The following is a 21677-nucleotide window of genomic DNA, read 5'->3' as shown; positions in this document are numbered from 1 at the left end:
CTTGCCTCAGTCTCTGGCTGGGCACAAATCACGAGTCTCCACACAGCTTGTAGATTCAAACAGCAATTCTTTATTCCCGAACTCACACCGGCCGTCTACAAACACGCTCTGGGGGAATCCACGTTCTCTGCCCAAATCCACTCCGCATGGGCTTCTGTCTCCCAAAATATACTGTCTGACCCTAAGCACTCAAGAGGAACTCAGCAGCAGGATAAGCCCTATTCTAAAGGGGGAACACCCTAATCTCCTATTATGCTAAACTGCCCTATTCTAAAGGGGGAACACCCTAATCTCCTATTATGCTAAACCGCCCTATTCTAAAGGGGGAACACCCTAAACACGGATCCTGCCCTGGTCCTTGAGCAAGGTCACCTTTCAGAAGTCCTTCCACTAGACAGCATGGGAGTAAGCTGGCAAGGAATTTGTCATACCTACTTGGCTGATGGCTCCCAGCAGAGGCTGATTTGCTGGGTCACATTGGCAGAGCCAAAAAAAGTCCCCCAATGAGCAGCTCCGTGGTCTGAAAGGGCGGGGAAACAGCCCAATGAGCATCACCGCAGAGGAGCCAATCAATTGGCAGCTAGAAGTTTACTGGGGCAGCTGTGAGCCAATCATCAGCTGGCAGCTGGGAGTTTGCTGGCAGCTGGAAGTTTGCTGGGGCCCCTTGGGCTGTGGCCCTCAACATAGGACCCCACACAGCCAGGTGACCAGATCACTAATCAGGAAAGTACCTTTTCTTTTTAAATTCCATTCCTCTCTTCTCAGAGGCTACCAGACAAATATGGACTGAGTGAAGGAGGAAGGTAATGCATTTCCATATTTTGTTTATGGAGCATCCTGTTCTGAGGTTAAAATTGACTGTCTGACGGGGGCTCATAAGGTAAAAAGCAACATTTATATATGCCATCTTTATAGGCCAACACAAAAAGGGATATGTTTCCTATACTGTAAATAATAACCAACTTGATTCTCTAGGTGGAAGCAATAGGGACAGATATATAACTTTAGTTTAAAAAAATCTACTTTAAATAAATTATACTGTCCATTATATCTTTTTCTTTTGGTGTATCTCCTTAGAACCGACATCTTCATGGATGCTGCTTTCAGCATAGACCCAGCCCTGGATATTGGACAGATATGTGCCTTCCCCACAGAGACTTTTAATCAATCCTATTTAGCAGGAATTCATTCCGAATACAATTCTCCAGAATCATCGAAAACTTGTTCATACCTCATGCAAATATTCTGCAACATATGTATGACACACATGCGTGCACACTTGCATACACCCACAGATAAAATACTATAAGAAATTCAAGAAAAAGTTAATAATAGATGTCTTCATTTCAGGAATATATATGATTTATTTTGCTTTGTAAGTCTCCATGCTTCCTAATTTTTCTTCGATGAATATTATGTTTATAATTAAAACATTATGCAGGTCCATAATAATTAAGTTACATTAGTGCTTATATTAATATTGAATTTAGACATTGAACAATTTAGGGAAATAAAATAGAAAAATGTTTAAACACAATTTTTCCCTTTTTGCTGAATTTAATTCTGATTCATAGCTCACAAATAAATAAAATTAACTCACCCAAGTCTTTTAAACTTAGAGTTAAAACCTTTCCATTGTTGGGGCTTTTTCCAAGTTTGTTTCTCAAAGTGGGGGCATCATCACACCCCAAACCTGATCACCAGCTCCCAGGTGAGGCCAAGGTGACTGGTCCCTAGTGTGCACCCCAGTAGAAATTTGGAGACTGAATATCTTGGCATCCAACCCTGAGAAATATGTGGTGCTTTCATCTGCCAGTCTCACCTCACCATCCTAAATCATAAAAAAAGAGTTTGCCTAGCTTGACCAATGAACTTCATAAGGAATAATTTTGTTGACCCATCAGTGTTTCTCAAACTGTGGTCCTCAGACTCTCTGAAGCCAAAGCAACTATAGTGTTTCTGGCCCACTTCAAGCTCAGTCTTACTCCATCATAACTTTGCTAGACTAGGAATTGAAATCTGTACCCACAGTGGATCTTAAATTCATAAAGTTTGAGAACTACAGCTAGCCCCAGGCCCTGGTCCACCTCTCCTTTTCTTTCCTCCTACTCCCAGTGTAATGCCACATTCATGAGAGGCCCAATAGACCTCCAGGAGCCGAATCCAATGCAATCCCACAAAAGTCTTTATTGCAAGCTCAAGCTTGGACTCACAACCATTCCCGATGCAGCAGTCTCAGAGAGTGAGTCTTAGTCCTTTGTTCAGTGAGATTTTATAGGTTTTGGGGCGATACTCTATGCATCACAACATCACACAGCAAATCATTCCATACCATGGGAAAATCAAACAACTCTTAATATTGATTAGCACATTCACTGGCGGGAACAAGTTGGGTAGGGGTGATTGGTTAGTGCAAGAAGGGGATTCGTTTGAACTGATTGGTTTAGGCCACGAGGGGTGTACGTGCTAAAAACTACATGGTTTCCCAACATGTTATCAACCACATAAACTACTGGGGGGTCATCTGGCATCCCTGCTATTTTTCCTGTCTCATGCTGATTGGTGGTTGTTAGGGGGTTGCTATGGGTCTTCACCTAGCCTAACTGAGTCAGGGACACCTGGCGCCACAGATCTCTCCTGTTATTTACAGACAAACAACTCAGCAGGGTGGGTGTGTGCTTAGGAGTGCTCTGTGGGTTTTCCACAGGACAAGGGTCATGCCCCCTTCCTTAGGAGAGGCCTTGAGGTAGAAGCTGGTTTCTCAAAAACGGAGTCACATCAGAATCTCACCAGCTAATTCCTACCTCTTTATTGCTCTAATAAAGGAAAATGGGAGATCTGTATTTAGAAAAAATTCTACGTTTGCCTTATCAGAAAAGGAAAGAAAAACAGAAGTGTTAGACTGAATCCCTTGGGCTTTTACCTTTTCCTTTAGAGACACTGTCATTTCCTAGAGTAGCATTTAAATGTACTTAAACTCATTCCAAAATTTGAAGTTTCAGTAAAAACTCAAGCTGTAATTCTCCTTCAATTTTTATAATCTCCAAACAGACACTCTCTTTGAAAGGAACCTTTATCTCAGAGCATAATAATTTATAAATAAAGCAACATGACTTTTAATGACTATAGTTATTTCTTCCAACCCACCATGTTTAACATTGATCTACTCATCATAGTAATTTATAAAGGGAAGCAAAGAATCAGATATTAATATCAGCTACAGTGTCCTGGCTCCATTTATTCTAGTTCATTCTCCTTTGATGGTAGCTCCTTTTCTATCTAATCCACAGTCATTTATTGAGAACTCTATGTACCAGGCACTGTGCTGAGAATAGAATAGAAGTAGACCCAGCCTCAGTAAGCTTAAAAGTGAGGGGGAGGTGGATAACAAGTATTCAAGGTGCAGTGAGCCTGGGAGATGCACCCAGAGGTGGAGGAATATCCTGAGATAGCGTACCTGAGGATGAGGCCAGGCAAGGGGAGGCACCTTTCTGAGGACCCTTTGTAAAGTCCATTGAATACATTCAAGAAAGGCTCACTATGGTGAGGAACTCCACTTCCTTTCATACTGGAATATTTTTTTTTTAAAGAGAGAGAGAGAGAGAGAGAGAGAGAGAGAGAGAGAGAGAGAGAGAGAGAGAGAGAGAGAGAGAGAGAAAGAGAGAATGTTTTTTAATATTTATTTTTTAGTTTTCGGCGGACACAACATCTTTGTTTGTATGTGGTGCTGAGGATCGAACCCGGGCCGCATGCATGCCAGGCGAGTGTGCTACCGCTTGAGCCACATCCCCAGCCCATACTGGAATATTTTTTAAAACCAATATCATCCAAATCTCACATATGTAATTTCTGACTGTAGGTTGAGGGAGCATTTATCCAGGGCATGGGATTTTATACCATAGAGGAGCTGAAATATTCCCCAGAAGGTGTGCTTCATTCTCGGGGTCCGGATGACTACAAAATCCCCACTGTCACTGAGATACCAGAAGAATTTTTATGTCACTTTTGTGCATTCCCAAAACCCCATTGCCATCTACTCATCCAAGGTAAGAACTTGAGACCTCTGTGTTGGCCAGGTCCACCATAACCAAATGCTTCAGGCTGGGTGGCTAAAACAACAAATTGACTTTCTCACGCTTCTGGAATCTGGACGGTTGAGATTGGGATGTTGGCAGGGTTGGTTTCTTCTGAATCCTCTCTGCTCAGCTTGTAAATAGCTTTTCTCCTCCTTCCTATTTCTTCACATTGCGTTCCCTCTATGCCCAGCTGGGTCCTAGTTTTCCTATCTTATAGGGACACCTTTGGCAAGAGCCCACCCAAATGACCTCATTTAATCATCTGTTTAAAGACCCTATCTGCAAAAACAGTCACATTCTGAGCAACTGGGGATGAGAACCGTTTTAGTCAGCTTTTTCATTGCTGTAACTAAGAGATCTGACCAGAACAATTTTAAAAGTAGAAAGTTTATTTAGGGCTCACAGTTTCAGAGTTCTTAGTCCATAGAAGGCCAGCTCCATTCCATGGGGCTCAAGGTGAGGCAGAACATCATGGCGGAAGAGTGTGGTGGAGAGAAACAGCTCACATGATGATCAGGAAGCAGAAAGAAACTCCACTAGTCAGAAACAAATATATAGCCCCGAGCCATGGCCCAATTGCTCCTGAAGCCACATATTACCACTTCAGGCAGCACTCAGTTAATCCCTATCAGGGGATTCATTCACTGATTGGTTAAGACTCTTACAACCCAATCATTTCTCCTCTGAACCTTCATTCTGCATTGTGTGAGCTTTTGGAGGACATCTCACATCCAAACCATAACAAGGACTTCAACATATGAATTTGAGGAAAGATAAATTCAACCCCTTGAAAAACCTCCTCTTACAAGAAGTTTTGAAACAATCCCCAGAACTGTTTTGAATTTGGTTGTTCCTTTGAATTGCAAATCCTCCTAAAAGGAAACAAGCTCTCTCAGAGTAATGCTCAACATCTTCAGAATCCTGAGTCCTCTTCATTCTTGAGTCCTCTTCATTCTTGATTTCGAAATCTAAATCAAATAAGAAAGGTCAAGGAGAGCTGAACATCTTGGCTCATTAGACTAAGTGCCACCAGAAGATAAACTGACCTTGCAGGCAAATTACATCAGCCTGCAAGGTCTAGCCCACTTGTTACCAGATTTCCTCATCATCTCAGGGGACCCTCTCTCACTGGTCCCACTTCTCCCTCCATATTTTCCTCAGAGTAAACTGGTTTTTGAAAACCAAAGCGTGGAAACACTCTTGTCTGCTCCCAGCCTTTGTCCCATTTCTCCACCAAGGTCCTGGCCAAGAAACCACAGACCAGACTACCCTAAGGAAAGAAAGAAGAAATATCAGTACAAAAAGCATTGGTGAATCATTCAAAATATAATGTTAGTTCACATCCATCTAACACACTCCAAGAAAGCCCGTGTGAAAAGGAGCAACCGTGTCACTGTCCCCAAGCCCATCTACAAAGATTGTGGTCATTTTGTTTTGGCTTTGAGTTAAAACACGATGACCCAGAGGAAGGATTGGAGTATCCTAGAGGGCAACCAGGGACTTTGGTCTTCAGGACTTTACCTGGGAAGGAGAACAAGAGATTTTAACAGCTAGATATCCTGGTGTCCTGGAACATTTTCATCAGCTACTCTCAGGAGCACCTACACACAAAGAATTGCTATGGGGGAGTTCAACCCAATAACCAAGATGCACTCCACTCTAAGGGGCGATAAAGCCAGAACGAGTGAGCACGCATGCACATGCGTGTGTGTGTGTGTGTGTGTGTGTGTGTGTACACAAATTAGTCCTAAGAGAACTGTACATTTCTAACTGCCAGTTGTACCTCTCTCAGGGATTGGGTGAGGCCGGAATGTTCTTGGGGTCCTCTGTATTGTTTGCCATATATGATGCAGTGACTGCTACCTGTGGAGATAGGGGGCTGAGCAAGACCTTTGCCATAAGCAGCCCAGCAACTCCTGAATTGATTCGGATGACTTGTGTGGATCAATTTACTGACATGGGAAGAGAGGTTCCTGTAAGAATTGCCCCTTACAAGGGTTTTCAGGTCCTTGATTTGGATTTGATAACGATGACAAAATTAAATTTTTTAAAAAAATTTACTTCCATAAGCTTCCAATACGCTTCAAAGCAATTGCAAAGTGAGCAAATCTCTTCAAATAAAGATTGAATTATTTCAGACCCAAAAGATAAATACACTGAGCCAGTGTTAATAGAAGATGGATGTGATAGGTTGCATCTTTAAACACTTATCAAAATGCAGTTGGTGCGGCATTTTGATTAACTCACAGTAACCAAATTATATCTACTAGATATCAGATCTGGTCTATTATGCAGAAGTATTTGTTAAGTAAACTAAGAAAAATAATTTAAATGAAAAATATCAGGTCCCTGGACACAACTTGATTTGCCATATAATCACACAGTAATGAAACACATTTTTATTTGCCATCTGCTAAAAATATATCTTGAACTATCATCAGAAAGCATTTCTCTATTGAACTGCTTACTGCAGCATGAGTCTATCATAAAAAATAGATTGAACATCACGTTTTATAAATTACAGGGATTTTGAATAAGATGCATCTTGTCCCAAACATAAGTCTTGGAGGAAAAGGAGGTTTATGATTCAAGAATTGAAACAAATATGAAAATTACATAATTTTGATAAGGATAAAATAGACATTGATTTTCCCCTTTTTAAAAATACATTACTTTTAAATTATAACATTTTCCATGTAATAAAACTATATTAACAACTATCTTCCTTCTTTTGATTTTTTTAGATTCCTAGAGATGACCCAGCCTCCCATAGACTCAGCAGAGGTAGAAAGGTTAGAGCCTGGAAGGGCAGAGAAGGGACCTCATAGTCAGAAGTGTGGAGAGGAAAAGGCCTGGAATATGGGTATTTAATGATCAGCCCAAACCCTTAAGTTCCTAAAAAGTGCTCACTGTCTGCTTGCCTTTGTTCCATCTTTGGATTTCAAATAACTCAACACAGAAGGCCGCATCCAGTGACACCAAAAACTACTACCAGTACTTTTCCAGTTATATCAGTGAGCAGAATGTGTTACTTCTTCCCCCAACCCCCAGGAAGAAGGCCTGTTTGAATTGGAGGGGAGGGTAAGTGTCATTTCCAATATTAATTCTTTTATTAGCTAACAAGGATCTTTGATGTAAATCATAAGTCCTTTTTTATAACAAACATCTGAGCACCTGTTAACATATGCGGAATTTCCCTTGCCCACTGGAATAATCCATTTAAAAGTGAAAAAACTTGTTCTTCCTTTTTCATTAAAGAAAAAAAAAAAGAAAGAAAACAAAGTGATTGCTTTTTGCCATTGTCTTGAGTAAGATCTGAGAGTCAGAGGACTTGGCAGAAACTGCAGCTCACCCTCCTGCTTTACTTCCCACAGTCTTTGTTCACTCTGAAGTGGATGTTTTCCAAGCTAAGCTCCCCAGAGCCCTGGGGGTTTCTTAAGAGAAAGAAAGCCAGAGGACTTGAGACCTCACTCCCCATGTCCTCAGCTAGAACAGCAACCTTTTTGTTTCATCTGTTTACACTTCACAAGTTTTCACTCAAACAAAGGTTTCCTGGCCCAAACAAGTTTGAAAAACATTTTTTTCAAAGGCAATGCAGGATCAGTTTTCAGCTTCCCAGCAATTAATGCAATTGGTTCCCTAATCCAAAGGTACTTTTATATAACCTAAATCTAATACCATTATCCAATCTTAGTACTCCAAAACTGTTTTTCTACTCTAAATGCTTGAACTTTATGTCGATGCTGAGAGATATTTTCCTATGGCTGCTTTGGGAACACCATGGTTCATGCTTTCTGGTCTCTGGTAGCGTCTAGCTCCCATCAATGGTGACTATGGGCCCTTTGTGTGTACAAGTTGCCCTCTTTTAGAGGGAAGCATGAAGTGATGAACAGATTGGGAACCCTTAAAAAAGCCCCTGAGGGCTGAATGCCCTCAAACTAATGCTCTTAAATAGAAGTGACCGCATCCTGTGTCTCCATGCTCCTTTCTCTCTCTCCCCATCCTGCTTACCTTCTGGGTTCAATTCTCAGGGAATTAACTCCTGTTCATCTTTCAGGCCTAAATGTGCCTTTCTCAGATGGATTGCCTGGTCCTTGTCCCCAAAACAAGGCTACTTTCTCTGTTTTGTGTTTGTCAAAGGCATAAATGTTGAATTGCCTGCAGAGAAAGGAAATGGATGGATCTTTTCTCCTTTGTACCTCTGCCACTTAGCAGAGTCTGGTGCAAGGCAGATGCACAATGTCTAGCAAATTAGTTCATCACTAATTTCTCCTTCTTTTAAAGTGTCTTGGGTCATCAGTCAAGTACTTATTCATGCTTGCAATAAATATGTTATCATTCACCCTGGCCACTGTGGGGGGGGGGAGGGGGATACAAGTAGCTATTGTATGCACTAAGGTTCTAAATAGAGAACATCAAGTTAAAGTAGAAAGACACATAGAAAAGTAGTTTGACTAGAGTATGATTTTTGTTGTTGTTTGTTTTTCTTTGATTTATTTGGTTTTTATGTGTATGTGTAGTTGTTTTTGTTTTTGCTTTATTTTACAGAGCAAGAGCATCTGAGGCCAGAAACAAGGACAGACTGTGGAGGACTTAGGGATGAGCTTGGACCTTATGTTCCTGGCCACAGAGAGCTACTAGGGGTTTCGAGCAGGAGAAACATGATCAAAAAGGCTAACTCAAAGGTCTTGACTCACTCACACCATGATCTACAACTTCTCATGGACCTATTGTTAATTTATTCAGCCACTTCTTAATACAAGTGAAACTCCCACATACACACTTGTGTCCACAGGTACACTAGGCCTGGTATGCCTGAGGACCTGGGCATTAGAATTGCAAGGAAAATTGAGAGCATCAACTCATTTGGTTAGGAGTATTTTCTGGAACGCCTCTGTGGTGGGAAAGATGCTGAAACCCCACCTGGACCAACTGAGAAAGAGATCTTCCCCATTAGCCAGGGCAGAGGGATGCCAGATGCCTGTGATTTCTGGCCTGACACGCTGTCATATAGTGTGTGTTCTTAGCATAAAGGGATTGCTCTAATGAGGGTTCCATGACCTCATGAAGGAAGTATGGGGAAGAGAGGTCTTGCCACCTCTCCTGAGCATCTACTTGCTTCACTAACCGGCAATGCCAAGTCCTGGGCATGACTTCAGCTGAAAGAACAAGGACTGCTGGATTTTATCTGTAGGCAGCTCACTGGGAGATGTTCAGAGAGGTCAGCCTGGTATGTTCTTCTGATCAAGGGTCTCTATGTATACTTAGAGGTATTTCAACCCAGGAGATCTTGGTTTTGGTTCCTGCTTTACCTTTTACTCCTGCGTGACCCTGAGGTGACCACTCTGGCCCATGGGCCTGACTAGATCACTGTGGCTGACTAGATCACTATTTTCCAGCATAATGATCATAAGGGTGAGGAAAAGGAGTGCAGAGGGGCTGGGTGGATGCAGCACCCCACCCCTCCGCTTCCACTAGGGCACAGGCTGGACTTGTTCATACGTTTTCCTCTGAGGGGACATTTCCCAGGGTAGAATAAGAAACAAGTTGGGCAAGTGTGAGGTCTCAGGAAGCCCACCCCACACTCCGAGAAGAATGAAATCCATCCAGGATATGTTCTTAGGCCAGAGGTGACATTGCAGAGGGAGATTGGGCCTAGATTATTGTTTTTCACATTGATGGTTTTCAAACTAATACCTTCAAACTTCAGAAAAAGCTAGAAAAGGTGTGGGCTGTGTGCCAAGCCAGCTTGGAAGCCAGGATTGGTAGGAGTAAGGAACAGGATTAGAGGCCACGCCCTCAACATAAAAAACCCCAAAGCAAGGAAGTCTCCACCTCCTGCCCTCCCCTCTGAGGCTCCAGCCTGCCTGCTTCCATGCAGGGAGAGATGCCAGTTGCTGGTCCTAAATCCTTTCCACTCACTTCTGTGGCTGGTGCCAGAGAGCACTCCCCATAGAACTGTGAGCGGAGCATCGGCAGGTGTCATGCCTTGCCCATCCAGATCGGATGCGTTGGTTTTCTTCGTGAACGGGAGGAAGGTGAGTGTTGGGTGTTACTCCCCGGCTTGCAGAGGTAAGCCTGCTACAGGGCCTGATTCCGCCTGTTCCCCTCTCAGTCAGGGCTTGGCTCTAGCAGCTCCGTGGGCTCTGCCATTTACTGCATGACCTTACCCAGGGAGCTTTGCCTCCCCGAGTCCTCACTTGTGGAATCTGTTTCTTGGGGCTTTTGTAAAGATGAAAAGAGAGCCACTCCCTTCATTGCTTAGGATCCCACAAAGTGCTTATATAACTGAGTCTGAGACACGAAGGACTTTCTCCAATAACATCTTCATCTTCAGACTCAGGAGGATAAGAAATGGAGCTTGCTTTATCTTTCTATTTACCAACTTCATTTTTCAGTTGAGCCCCCTTTAAACAGAATCCATCAAAGTGTAATCTCCATCAGTTTAGTGTCCCCCTCTCTCCCTGGGTGTAGGCGAGTTCCAGGGGGAACCTATGTGACAAGGGCAGGGTCTCCTGGTTGCCACTTTTCCCTAGCATCCTTCCCTCCTGTCCTCACAATCCATCCACACAGACCACTACCTGCCCTCAGCGCCCTCTGCCAGGCCCTGTCATAAGTCTGTTTCTCTCGAGGGCACACAGCTTCTCTCGGGCCTTGTCCCCTCTCCTCCAGGGCCTCTCTGACCTCCAATCCCACATTCCTCACTGGGGTTTGGTGTGTCTCCCCCACCCACACACACACCTCTGGGCTTGGCCCAAGAAAGGAAATAGAACATGGAGCCCCTAACGTCTCATCGTTTGCCTAAGCACCCTCTCTCCTGTATCAAATCTTCCCAACCAGCAACCTCCGTGTACTTCCAAAACACGCCGCAAGCTGAGCCCTACCTGCTTTGCCACTGGCCTTGGCTTTGGAGACTCATAAAAAGCCAGAGGAGGCTCCTTCCTCCTCATGCTGCTCTGTGTCCTTTCAGAGTAAAGTAGCTGCAGTCAGAACAGAGAATAAGTCGAGGGTTAGAGGTGGTGGGGGTGAGAGTGTTAGGTTATAAAAAATAGGACCCCACCACATTCTCAATAAGTGTTTTAAAGGACTTAGGGTGGTATAGGGGCAGGCAGAAGGGGACTTCTTCCCTTGGATAGGTGCCCCTGGAATCCAGAAACCAGCTGAATTTTAATATCTCAACTTGGAAGCATCTTTCTATAGTTCCTTATTTTTGAGGTCTAAAAAAGTATATGTCTTCCTTTTGGGGAAAAAGGAAGAATCTAACACTGACGCCCACTGGATCTTCTCTTTCTCTGTACAACAAAATGACCGTTTTCTGGACACCCCAAGACAAAGTCAAAGGGAATATCCCAAGATACACAAGTGGGAAAGAGGCACCAAAAAGGACCCTCATGACTTCTGAGTGCCAACACTTCCACTTCCCAAGGGGAGGGATAGAGGAAGTCTAGTGTCCCACCAGAACCTGGGCCCTGAGCAGGGTGTCAAGGCTCACTGTAGGGCCACTCTGCGTTGAGTGGACTGGCAGGCTCCGGGGCTTGTCCAGGATGACAGCAACTCTCCCCACTCCCTTTTCTGCTACAGATCATGAAGACCCCTGATGTCATCAATTGTTTCATAGGGGTTCCAGGAACTCCTTCTGCCAAGTTTTCCTCCTATAGGACCCCCACACTGCACACCCACCATCCAAGTACCTCCCAGATTTGAAATATTTCAAGAGTACAGCAGGTTAATTGGAAGATTCCACTAAGGTAGATAGTGGAGCAAATGTGAAGAATACAAGTCCAGTGACATTTGTAGACAGAAGTGGCTCCCAGTTTTTATCATGAAGATCAGAACTGCCATGCTTTGTGAGGCTCCTGCCCCTAAATGTGCATGAAAGTTGTCTGATCTCAGAGCACCAAAAGAAAAAAAAAAGTGCATGTCTAATATTATAGCCCAAGCCCTAACAGGCTGTAATAGACATTCCACTGGTCACTGATTCAACCCCACAATAATCTCTCTTCTGTTTTAACACAGGTGACAGAAAAGAATGCAGACCCAGAAGTGACTCTGCTGACCTTCCTACGAAAAAACTGAACCCTTTTTAGCTAAGTCCTGGCTGTGTCTGTTCCTTAAAAATTTAGCCATGTGACCATGGGAACTGATCACTTCCTCCATCCAGTTGGCCCTTGGCCCTTGCTATTTGTTTTTGGCCATGGTTTTAAGTTGGACCTCAGGTGAAGGAGGCTAGTTTGGAGAGGAAGAATTTTCCCAGAGGTGCTTATATTTAATAGCATGAAATAGAAATTAAGTTCTTCATTTCCTCACGAAATAGTCCCTGGAGGACTTTGCAGGTCCTCAGCAGAGTGTCATGTAATAGAAGCTCCTGTTAACTGCCCATTCATGAAACCAAATTCTCCAGAATCAGTGAGACAGTGTCAGAGGAAAAGATTTTCTTTCCCTATACCTGCTTTCTGACACCAGACTCCTCTAGCCCCATTTTATATTCTGGAATCTAGATCTTCATAATGGCCAACATATTTTAATTGGCAAATCTAATGGATCTCTTGGAGTTGCCAGAAAAATAAAAATAAATAGAGAAATTTCAAATTAATGAAATTGGCCTCTACAATATTGTTTATAAGCCCACAAGCTCACATGGTTTATAATTAGTTGTCAATATTTGAAAATTAGGAAATTCCATGTTTAAAAAACAAAATCAAGATTTTTCAGCTTCTCATTGTGACTGGGAAACTGGCCAGTCCTGTGTGGCAATAGTATTGCTTAGAGCTCAGTGGGGACTGTGCCTAGTTCCCTTTGAGTTGAGGCTCTCCAGTCACACCCTTGCCACTGTATTTATTTGTATGACATCTCTGGTTAAGCACTTGAGGCCATGTTTTAATTCAGATGAATAAGCCCTATCATTAGGAAAAAATAGATAATAGCAATAAAGAGTCAGTGATTCTGAAGTGTTTTGGGCCAGTCTAGTCGATTACATCCAGTTCCATAAATTGTGTAAAACAGATCACAAGTAAAAGGATGAATGAGGCTGGGCCTAGATTTGGGATTGGACCTGGACCAATCCAGGGGTGCTCAAGGAAAAAATCAAAAAGTAAAGACAGGAGTTTCCTTTGAAGATTCCTTATTTTCAAATACAATACAAGTTACTGAGCAAAACTCATAATACATTTACTAAAAATAAAGTGCTTCTCTTCCAATTACATGATTACAGCTCAGAGGAAGACATATAAGAATATCCTATAATGAAATAGGATTTTTCAAAGTTTGTACCTCATTATCCCATGAGATGCTTATAATAAACCTGTGACAATAAAGTAGATATTATGCCTCCTCTTGTGTAAATTAGAAAACAGGCAAGAAAAAATTAAGTATGGCCCATGTCACACAGCTAATAAGGTATAGAATGGCCTTTCATAAGACCTGGAAGTTAGAACATGACTTCAGAGACCTGCAGCTCACCCCACAAAGACCTTTAGTGACACCCTAGGGAAGCAGCTAGCTATGCTAGATGCAAAATGTTCCCCTTGGCAACTTTTCCTTGACCACCCCGACCTCCAGTAGGCCTCACAGGAACCAAATATGCCTGTGGAAGAGGAAGCTGTGGAGCCTGCACGGTGATGGTGTCTAAGTACGATCCAGTATCCAAGAAGATAAGGTACCCACCAGACACTCAGAAACCAGAGGAGGGCTTTGTTTATCTGCCTGGCTTGTGTTCTAATCTCGCAACTAAGAAAGATTTTTGGATTTTGCTATCTCTGGATCTCAGACCCCTCTGAGAAATCCCATAAATGTTGGGAGGCATCTACTCAGATAATGCATAAGCTAATTACATTTTACGTATTCTTTCAGGAAGATCATAAACCTCCCAAGGCTCATCTATGTGCCCTAGGTTAACAAACCCCACCTTAGGCCAACAACATATTTAACAGATGAGGAAATTGAGACTCAAAAAAATGAAGTAACTTGTTCAGGGTAGAACTTAAACCCAGGAAGTCTGAAACTAATTCTCTTTCTACTTTTGGGATGCCCTAACCCTGTAGAACAGGTATCTGGGCAACATTATAGAACTTGGGCTTTTTCCAAATCCCATTGGCCCAAGAAATTAAGAGATAGTTTAGAACATAGGTCATTCAATATCATTTAAATTAACAAGCAAAAAAATACCTAAATGTGTAGCTGTGGGTAAAAGACCTATATCTTTTGCTTGCCTTTGCTTTTTATGAGGTCAGTGTCTCAATGGATGTCTGTTGAAGTTCAATCACTCTCCTAGAGACCTTAGTCCATTCCTGTTGTTCCCAGGTGAGTCCATTCTAGGCCTAGGAAGTTTTTCTGAAGTTCAGAATGCCCATATCCACCTTAAGGATCCTCAATCCTTGCAGGTAGCACAGAGGCAAAGAGAGGACTGACTCTAACTTCTCCTTGCTGTCACCTCTCCAGTTCCCCAGCCTGTCAGAGCTGATGGATGGGCTTTGGGGGTCTTCTGCTGCCCTTCTGGCTCCAGTGTTCCCCATGAGGCAGGACTGTGTTACTCCTCCTGGTTTTTTTTCCTTGTGTTTCTCATACAAAGACACTTCTCCATCACTGCATGCCTGGTGCCCATCTGCTCTCTATATGGAGCCGCTGTCACCACCGTGGAAGGCATTGGAAGCATCAAAACCAGGCTTCACCCCGTGCAGGTAAACATGCATCTCAATTTTCACACTCCTTAACTTTATTGCTTTACCAAATGTTTCTTAAATGTACTGATTCTAGATTACAATCAAGTAAGTAGAAGATTGGGATGTGCGTTGATCAAGGTAACAACATCTGTCCTTTGATTTAAAAGAAAGCTGGAAATACATCTATATTCTAATAGATGGTCATTCTTCTCATTACTTTTTCTACCTGAATGATAAGCAGGATCATCAAAATACCAATTAATGCCTATTGGACTATGAACTAGAATACATACTACACACTGGCTATTATGTGTAGAATAAATACCTCTGTAGATAAGAGGATAAAATTCAATATTGTTCCATGTGACATAGAGGTCTCAGGAGTACAATCAGAAATGGGAATGAGTAGGGTCTAAAAATAACTTTTTGTAGATTAGGAGTACAATCATTTGCCCAAATCCTAACCTAAAACCAGAACAAAGATTTTGGATCCAAGAGTAATGGCATGCATTGGCAGAGAACACATCAGTTCCTCTGTCAATGTCCTAGAGGTTCAGGGAGTCACAAGACCAGATCAACTGAGTCATTCGAGGCAGAAGGAGCCCCAAGGATCTCTGAGTTTAACCACATGAGAATCATTTCCAAGATAAGCAAAGAATCCAAAAGAGTCTGTTAGAATCTACTAGATTAGGCAAGATGCTCACAGCAGGTCCATAAACCCCAATCCTAGGATAACACTGCATCCTGAAATCTAGAACAGGGCTTCCCAAGTTTACTGTTCCTAAACATCACCTGGGAGGTTTTTCAAGATGCAGATCCTGAGTCAGGAGGTTGGGAGCAGGGACCCCGAGTTCTGTACTTCCTACCAGCTCATAGAGGAAACCAATACTGTGGGACCACAAACCACCCTTTAAGTAACAAGGATCTTGAACACAGACCAAAATGCTTAAGTGTGATTTCATCTGAGCCTACACAGAAGAATTCAAAGAAGAAAGGAAAATGAGATTGACAGTAGATAGTATTCAAATTAATCAAGAAGAGGTAGGCTTCTGGTCAACCTCCTTGATGGAGTGTTCAAGAAACTATTTTTTAAATTTATGTACATTCATTATAATTATTAATGCCTGAAGAGTTCTTCTCTGGGAGTTGAAGGTGCACAGTATCTCAACTTGAAGGATTGAGCACTTGACTTTGAGAAGTGCCTAAAATGATAGTCTATGGCTTCTGAGTCACTTCCTCCTGAAGCCTCCTAGGAAAAGGGACACACAGACCCTAACAAAAGGGCTGGGGCACATTTGCTTAGAGGAAGGGCTCCACCTCTCATACCTTGGTTAGAGTTGATCACAGCAGGAAAGTATGGCTATACCCATGCTTTTGTCCTTCCAGGAAAGAATTGCCAAGAGCCATGGCACCCAGTGTGGATTCTGCACTCCTGGGATGGTGATGTCTATGTATGCACTGCTCAGGAATCACCTGCACCCCTCAGAGGAGCAGCTCATGGAGGCCCTGGGAGGTAGGTCTGACACAGGGGAAAACCACCAGCTACCCACAGCCAGGTGAGAAGTTTCTTCAGGCTGTTATAAGCCACCTTCCACATTATTTCTGCCCTACTAAGACCTCCACATAGGTCATTTCTAAAGTAGCTACAATTCACCCAAGAGCAGAGAAAGATGCTAAGCAGTTCCCTGCTTATCAAAGTATATACATGGTATGTTCTGCAAAGCACTAATGCACAGCATATGTACCACACCACTTATCTGTCCAGTGATTTGTGTGGCTGCCTTCATTAAGGGCCTGTGTTAGTACTGGGGCTGCCCTAACAAATCACCACAAACAGGTTGGCTGTAAGGAGGACCATTCCTTGCCTCTTCCTAGCTTCTGGTGTTTGACAATAGCCCCTGGCATTTTATTTATTTATTTATTTGGCTTGTACATGCATCACTTTAATCTGTGACTCCATCTTCACATGGCCTTTTCCTGTGTCTGTACATCCAAATCCATCCCCCGCCTTTTTTTTTTTTTACAAGGACACCAGTTCATAGGGCCTACTATAATCAAGTATAACCTCATCTTAATTCAGTTACATCTACAGAGATCCTATTCAAAATGAGGTCATAGCCACAGGTTTTATGGGTTAGAATTTCAACACATCTTTCTGAGAGACACAATTCAACCCTCAATAGAACTCTTACAAATTGAGAGAATCCTTTAAAATTTGTAATGGGTGTAAGTTACTAAAGAGGGGTTCATCAATCTGTCTTTTTTATGGGATCAGTAAACTTCATCTTCAGGTGTCAACGGTCCCTCAACAAGTCATCTGTAAGACACACAGATTCTTAATTGAGGACCCTCAAGTAAGCACACACCTGTATTCAGCCAGGTGCTAATGAAATTCCTCCTGTCTCCTGTCCTCTCTTTTCTCTCTGCTCCAATGCAGAATATCAGTTTAAGTCATGTAGAATCCCCACCTTCCTTGGGTCCCTCTCCTAGTATAGTCCTTCAGCAGATTCTCAGTTTAAAGCATGGCCAAGCCCAATCTCCCTCACCTGGCATTCAGAGAACCCTGGCAACTGTCCCATTACCTAAGGCTTCCTTCTACTCCATGTGACTCCCTTTAGTCTTTTCTCCTCTCTGCCTCTACACATTTCCTCCTCTGCACCTTTCTCGTGTTGCTCTGTGGTTAACAGATCTGCTTGTTTACTAATTTAAATCAGGTAAACAGCTGTTAAGGATTGTTTTTTAAGTAGGTTAACAGATCTGTTTGTTTACTTTCACCTTTCCTTTTCATTATATTTAATAATTCTTTTCAGGATAATGTCTTTTTAGCATCATTGCCAGAATTCCTATCTTCATCCAATGAATATAACTCAACAAGTATGCTCAATCAAGGAGTCAACTTACTTTGGGAGGAAACGGACTTTGGGAAGAGACGGACAGATTGATAGATTCCTCCCCTTTGAACTGCTTACAGAACTTGCCTGGACTATGTAACTACGTTTAGTGCAGCAAATTGTGGTAATGCTGGCATATCTTTGCTGATGGTGTCACCAGTGATCTTTGCTGATGGTGTCACCAATGATGCAATTTTTCCAAAGGAACTGTCAATTGGCTTGGTGTAGTGGCATTTCTGTATCCTCCTCCCTTCTGCTAGTGATGGTCTAAAATTTGGGGGCCAATGGCTATATGCTGGACCGGTAGTCAGTGACGGGTATGATCCAATTGCAGTGGTATCAACCTAAGATAGGAGGCTGACGCCTAAAGGTCAGTTGCCTAAAGGTCAGTTTTCTGATGACGGGTAAGAACCATATGTTGAATTGGACAACCTACCAGGCACGGTCCTTAAGCCACATTAACCTCACTCCCCCACTGGCACCAAGGCCAAATTTGGGGGCCAACAGAGGTGAGGCAAAGAACCTCACCCCACCACTGGTGCATAGACCTATCCACAAGTATGGCTGTATGCTGGACCGGTAGACAGTGACGGGTATGATCCAGTTGCAGTGGTATCAACCTAAGACAGGAGGCTGACGCCTAAAGGTCAGTTTTCCAATGATGGGTAAGAGCCATATGTTGAACTGGACAACCTACCAGGCACAGTCCTTAAGCCACATTACTTGTTGTTTAATTAATCAGAAGGGGGGAGATGCTGGGAGCCATCAGCCAAGTAGGTATGACAAATTCCTTGCCAGCTTACTCCCATGCTGTCTAGTGGAAGGACTTCTGAAAGGTGACCTTGCTCAAGGACCAGGGCAGGATCCGTGTTTAGGGTGTTCCCTCTTTAGAATAGGGCGGTTTAGCATAATAGGAGATTAGGGTGTTCCCCCTTTAGAATAGGGCAGTTTAGCATAATAGGAGATTAGGGTGTTCCCCCTTTAGAATAGGGCGTATCCTGCTGCTGAGTTCCTCTTGAGTGCTTAGGGTCAGACAGTGTATTTTGGGAGACAGAAGCCCATGCGGAGTGGATTAGGGCAGAGAGTGGATTTGGGAGAAGTGGATTTGGGCAGAGAACGTGGATTCCCCCAGAGCGTGTTTGTAGACGGCCGGTGTGAGTTCGGGAATAAAGAATTGCTGTTTGAATCTACAAGCTGTGTGGAGACTCGTGATTTGTGCCCAGCCAGAGACTGCGGCAACTGCTCCACACCAATCCATAGCTCGCTCATCTTTGAAGCCTGAGCTTCTTAGCAAGGTATCCCCAGATGAGCTCTAGTTCACACTGACCTTCCTTTACCTCCACTCCCTATATCCTTGGAAACTTGAGGTTTGCAAGCTTTTCCATGCAATAGAATGTACTGCAAACCTCTTAAATGCATATTACTGGGCCCAGCCTCAAGAAATTCTGATTCTAGAGAATCTGAACAGAGACAGAGATCTGTATTTTTAACAACTGCTTTCAAGAAATTCTGTTGCCTGACCTTAAAATCTCTGAGGAGACCAATGACAAACTGCCCAAGGCATGATACTTTTCTCATATTGTGCCTTGGGAATTATTTATAGTTTCTGTTTTAGGATCACCAATATTTTACAGTCTGAAATATAGTTGTTGTAAATAAATACACAATGGAGATGGAGATGGAGCTCAGTGGTACAGTGCTTGCCTGGGCCCTGAGTTCAATCCTTAGCATCAGCAAAAAAAATAAAAATAAATAAGTATCTAGATGTATTTAAAATTTCAAAAAAAAAGTCAGTAAATAGAAGTCCTCCTGACAGTCATGCTTCTCCTCCAATTAGGTAATCTCTGCCGCTGCACTGGGTATCGGTCAATTCTTGAGAGTGGCAAGACTTTCTGCATGGTGAGTAGGTGGCTCTACAGAGCAAGAATGACAGGGACACAGAAATTAGTTTTCCCAGACCATCTCTAAAGTCTATAAGGGAGATAAAGTAAGTTAGATCCAACTAACTTAAACTGGAGTTTAAGCTATTTCCTGGGGATTGGGTGAGTTCTGTACCACCTTTGATGTTGTCCAAAACCACAGACAAAAGTCAAATGATCTAACCAGACATCCAGATATTATTTATCAGTTAAGCAAAGTATCTAGATAGGACAAGCAAGAGGGCTTCAGCAAACCCAAGTAGACACACAAGGGAATAAAGTTTGCTGTGGTGAGGTAAGATTTATTCCAGAATCTAACCAGCTGGGAAGGTGTGAACAGATTGAAAAAAAAAAAAAAAAGTTGAATAAGTAGAGTGGAATCCAAAATTCACTCCAAGTGCCTCAGCACAGGGAGCTTCCTCTACAAAATGGGGGAACTTCAATGGGATGTTCTGAAAATCAAGTGAGTCTTGCTTGGCAATGAGTAAGAGTTTAAGAAATAGTTACTACTGTTGTTGACAATGTTGTTGACACTATGAACTAGCACTTGACAGGGATACCAAACAGATGCATCTGATGACCCTCTCCTGAGGGTAAAATGGATATGGGCAACAAAGTCCTTAAATCCAAGCAAAGGGGACCCCACAGTTTAGAAGGCCCCCCTCTGATCTTTCTCCAGCCATTCTCAGGAGTCAATAGGGTCAAGTGACTTGCCTACCTGTATCTTCACTCCTTTTCTAAGTCATTCCCCATGTATGGTTTTGACTCCACTTTTAGGCCAATATCAGCCCCTTTTCTGATATACTCAAGGGTGGATCATGACAGCCAGCATCTACACCCTGCACCCTAGGTCAAAGGGAGTGGACAGGACTTGGAGACTCTGGTGGGAGTGTTCACATGGGTGAGGCCCCTCATAGTGGAGAACAGAGCCAGGGCTGAAAGATAAAGGGAGCAGGCTATAGGCTGAGGTCACCATTTGTATTCTTTCCCCAATTCCACAAATAATAGAGGTGAGCCTAGAGGTGGACAAGCAAGTATGTCCAGCTAACCACAAAGTCAGGCACATGTTCCATGTCTGTGTGTCCCAGACTTCTATTGTCACATTGGGGAAGCCAAACTTAACAAGCCAAGAAGTAAAATGAATAGCCATGAACCCAACAAATTGCATGGGACTTTAATGGGCGACAGCAACCCAGCTCCAGAAGGCTGTAAAAGGTTGATATCCCCTGGGCCAAGGGAACACGGGCTTCTTTCCATTATTGTTGACTCAAGGTCCATTCTGGCAGCTCTCAGAGCTTTCAGTAGAAAAGGAAGCTTTTTACATTCTTGGCCCAGCTATTTCAGTCTCTTGAACACAATTAGTAAGATGCAGCTTCAGACACTTGGGCATAGTTAGAGAACTGCTGAAGTGTCGGGGAAAAGGTATTTTAATAGACACTTAGGAGAAAGGAAGAATATAGTAGAGGTAAGTTTGGAGGAAACAGAAATAAAAGAGATTCAAATGAAAACAGGCTTAAACATTCATTATCAACTCATTCCCAGTCAACCCATGGATAGCCCAAATGTCTGGGAGATCTGATTTCTTCTTTTGCTTCTTTCAAATTTTTCTTAAGTATCTTATATGAAATATGATTATAATGAACAATGTTGTTGAATATTGTATAGATTATATTGCTATTGTCCCCCCCAAAAAATTATAAATTAATTTTACTTCTAATAATTAATCTTAAAAATTCATAGATATACACAATCTGTACAAAAATGTTCTTTTACTATGTAGTATATAAACATGTAATATATAAATGTAGTATATATATATATATTTTATGTCAAATATCATTAAGAGAATAGGGTGATGATAGTCTCTTTTATACTTTGGTATATTCTGTGTCATTTTATATTAGCATATATCTTTTATATACTATATATATTTTTTTTCATATATATATTCTATGTATATCATCTTATATAAATAGAGAAATACAGCAAAAGAAGAAAGGCCTTATGATTATCCCTGTTCCAATAGAAACTACAAACAGTGTTAAAAAGTGAAAACTGCCAAATCCTTCAGGACACACATATACTTACCTATTTTAAAAAAATTAAAAGTGTTTAATATAAGGCATCCTACTT

The 21677-nt window shown here is 42.4% G+C and overlaps 1 protein-coding gene across 1 annotated transcript in view; it reads left to right on the top strand.

Moving 5' to 3' along the window:
* The first annotated feature begins 10060 nt into the window (after window positions 1–10060).
* The window catches only part of LOC143407525 (aldehyde oxidase 2), a 67600-nt gene continuing 55983 nt past the window's right edge, over window positions 10061–21677 (top strand). Inside the window, exons 1-7 of the mRNA XM_076866837.2 lie at window positions 10061–10114; window positions 12093–12145; window positions 12816–12823; window positions 13638–13731; window positions 14644–14752; window positions 16121–16247; window positions 19463–19524. Coding sequence (XP_076722952.2) covers window positions 10061–10114; window positions 12093–12145; window positions 12816–12823; window positions 13638–13731; window positions 14644–14752; window positions 16121–16247; window positions 19463–19524 — 507 coding nt within the window. The remainder of the gene's footprint in view (window positions 10115–12092; window positions 12146–12815; window positions 12824–13637; window positions 13732–14643; window positions 14753–16120; window positions 16248–19462; window positions 19525–21677) is intronic.

This window comes from Callospermophilus lateralis, chromosome 9 (assembly GCF_048772815.1).
Source record: "Callospermophilus lateralis isolate mCalLat2 chromosome 9, mCalLat2.hap1, whole genome shotgun sequence".
Classification (NCBI taxonomy): Eukaryota; Metazoa; Chordata; class Mammalia; order Rodentia; family Sciuridae; genus Callospermophilus; species Callospermophilus lateralis.
Note: the sequence above shows the minus strand (reverse complement) of the source record. Positions and strands in the feature narration are given on the sequence as shown.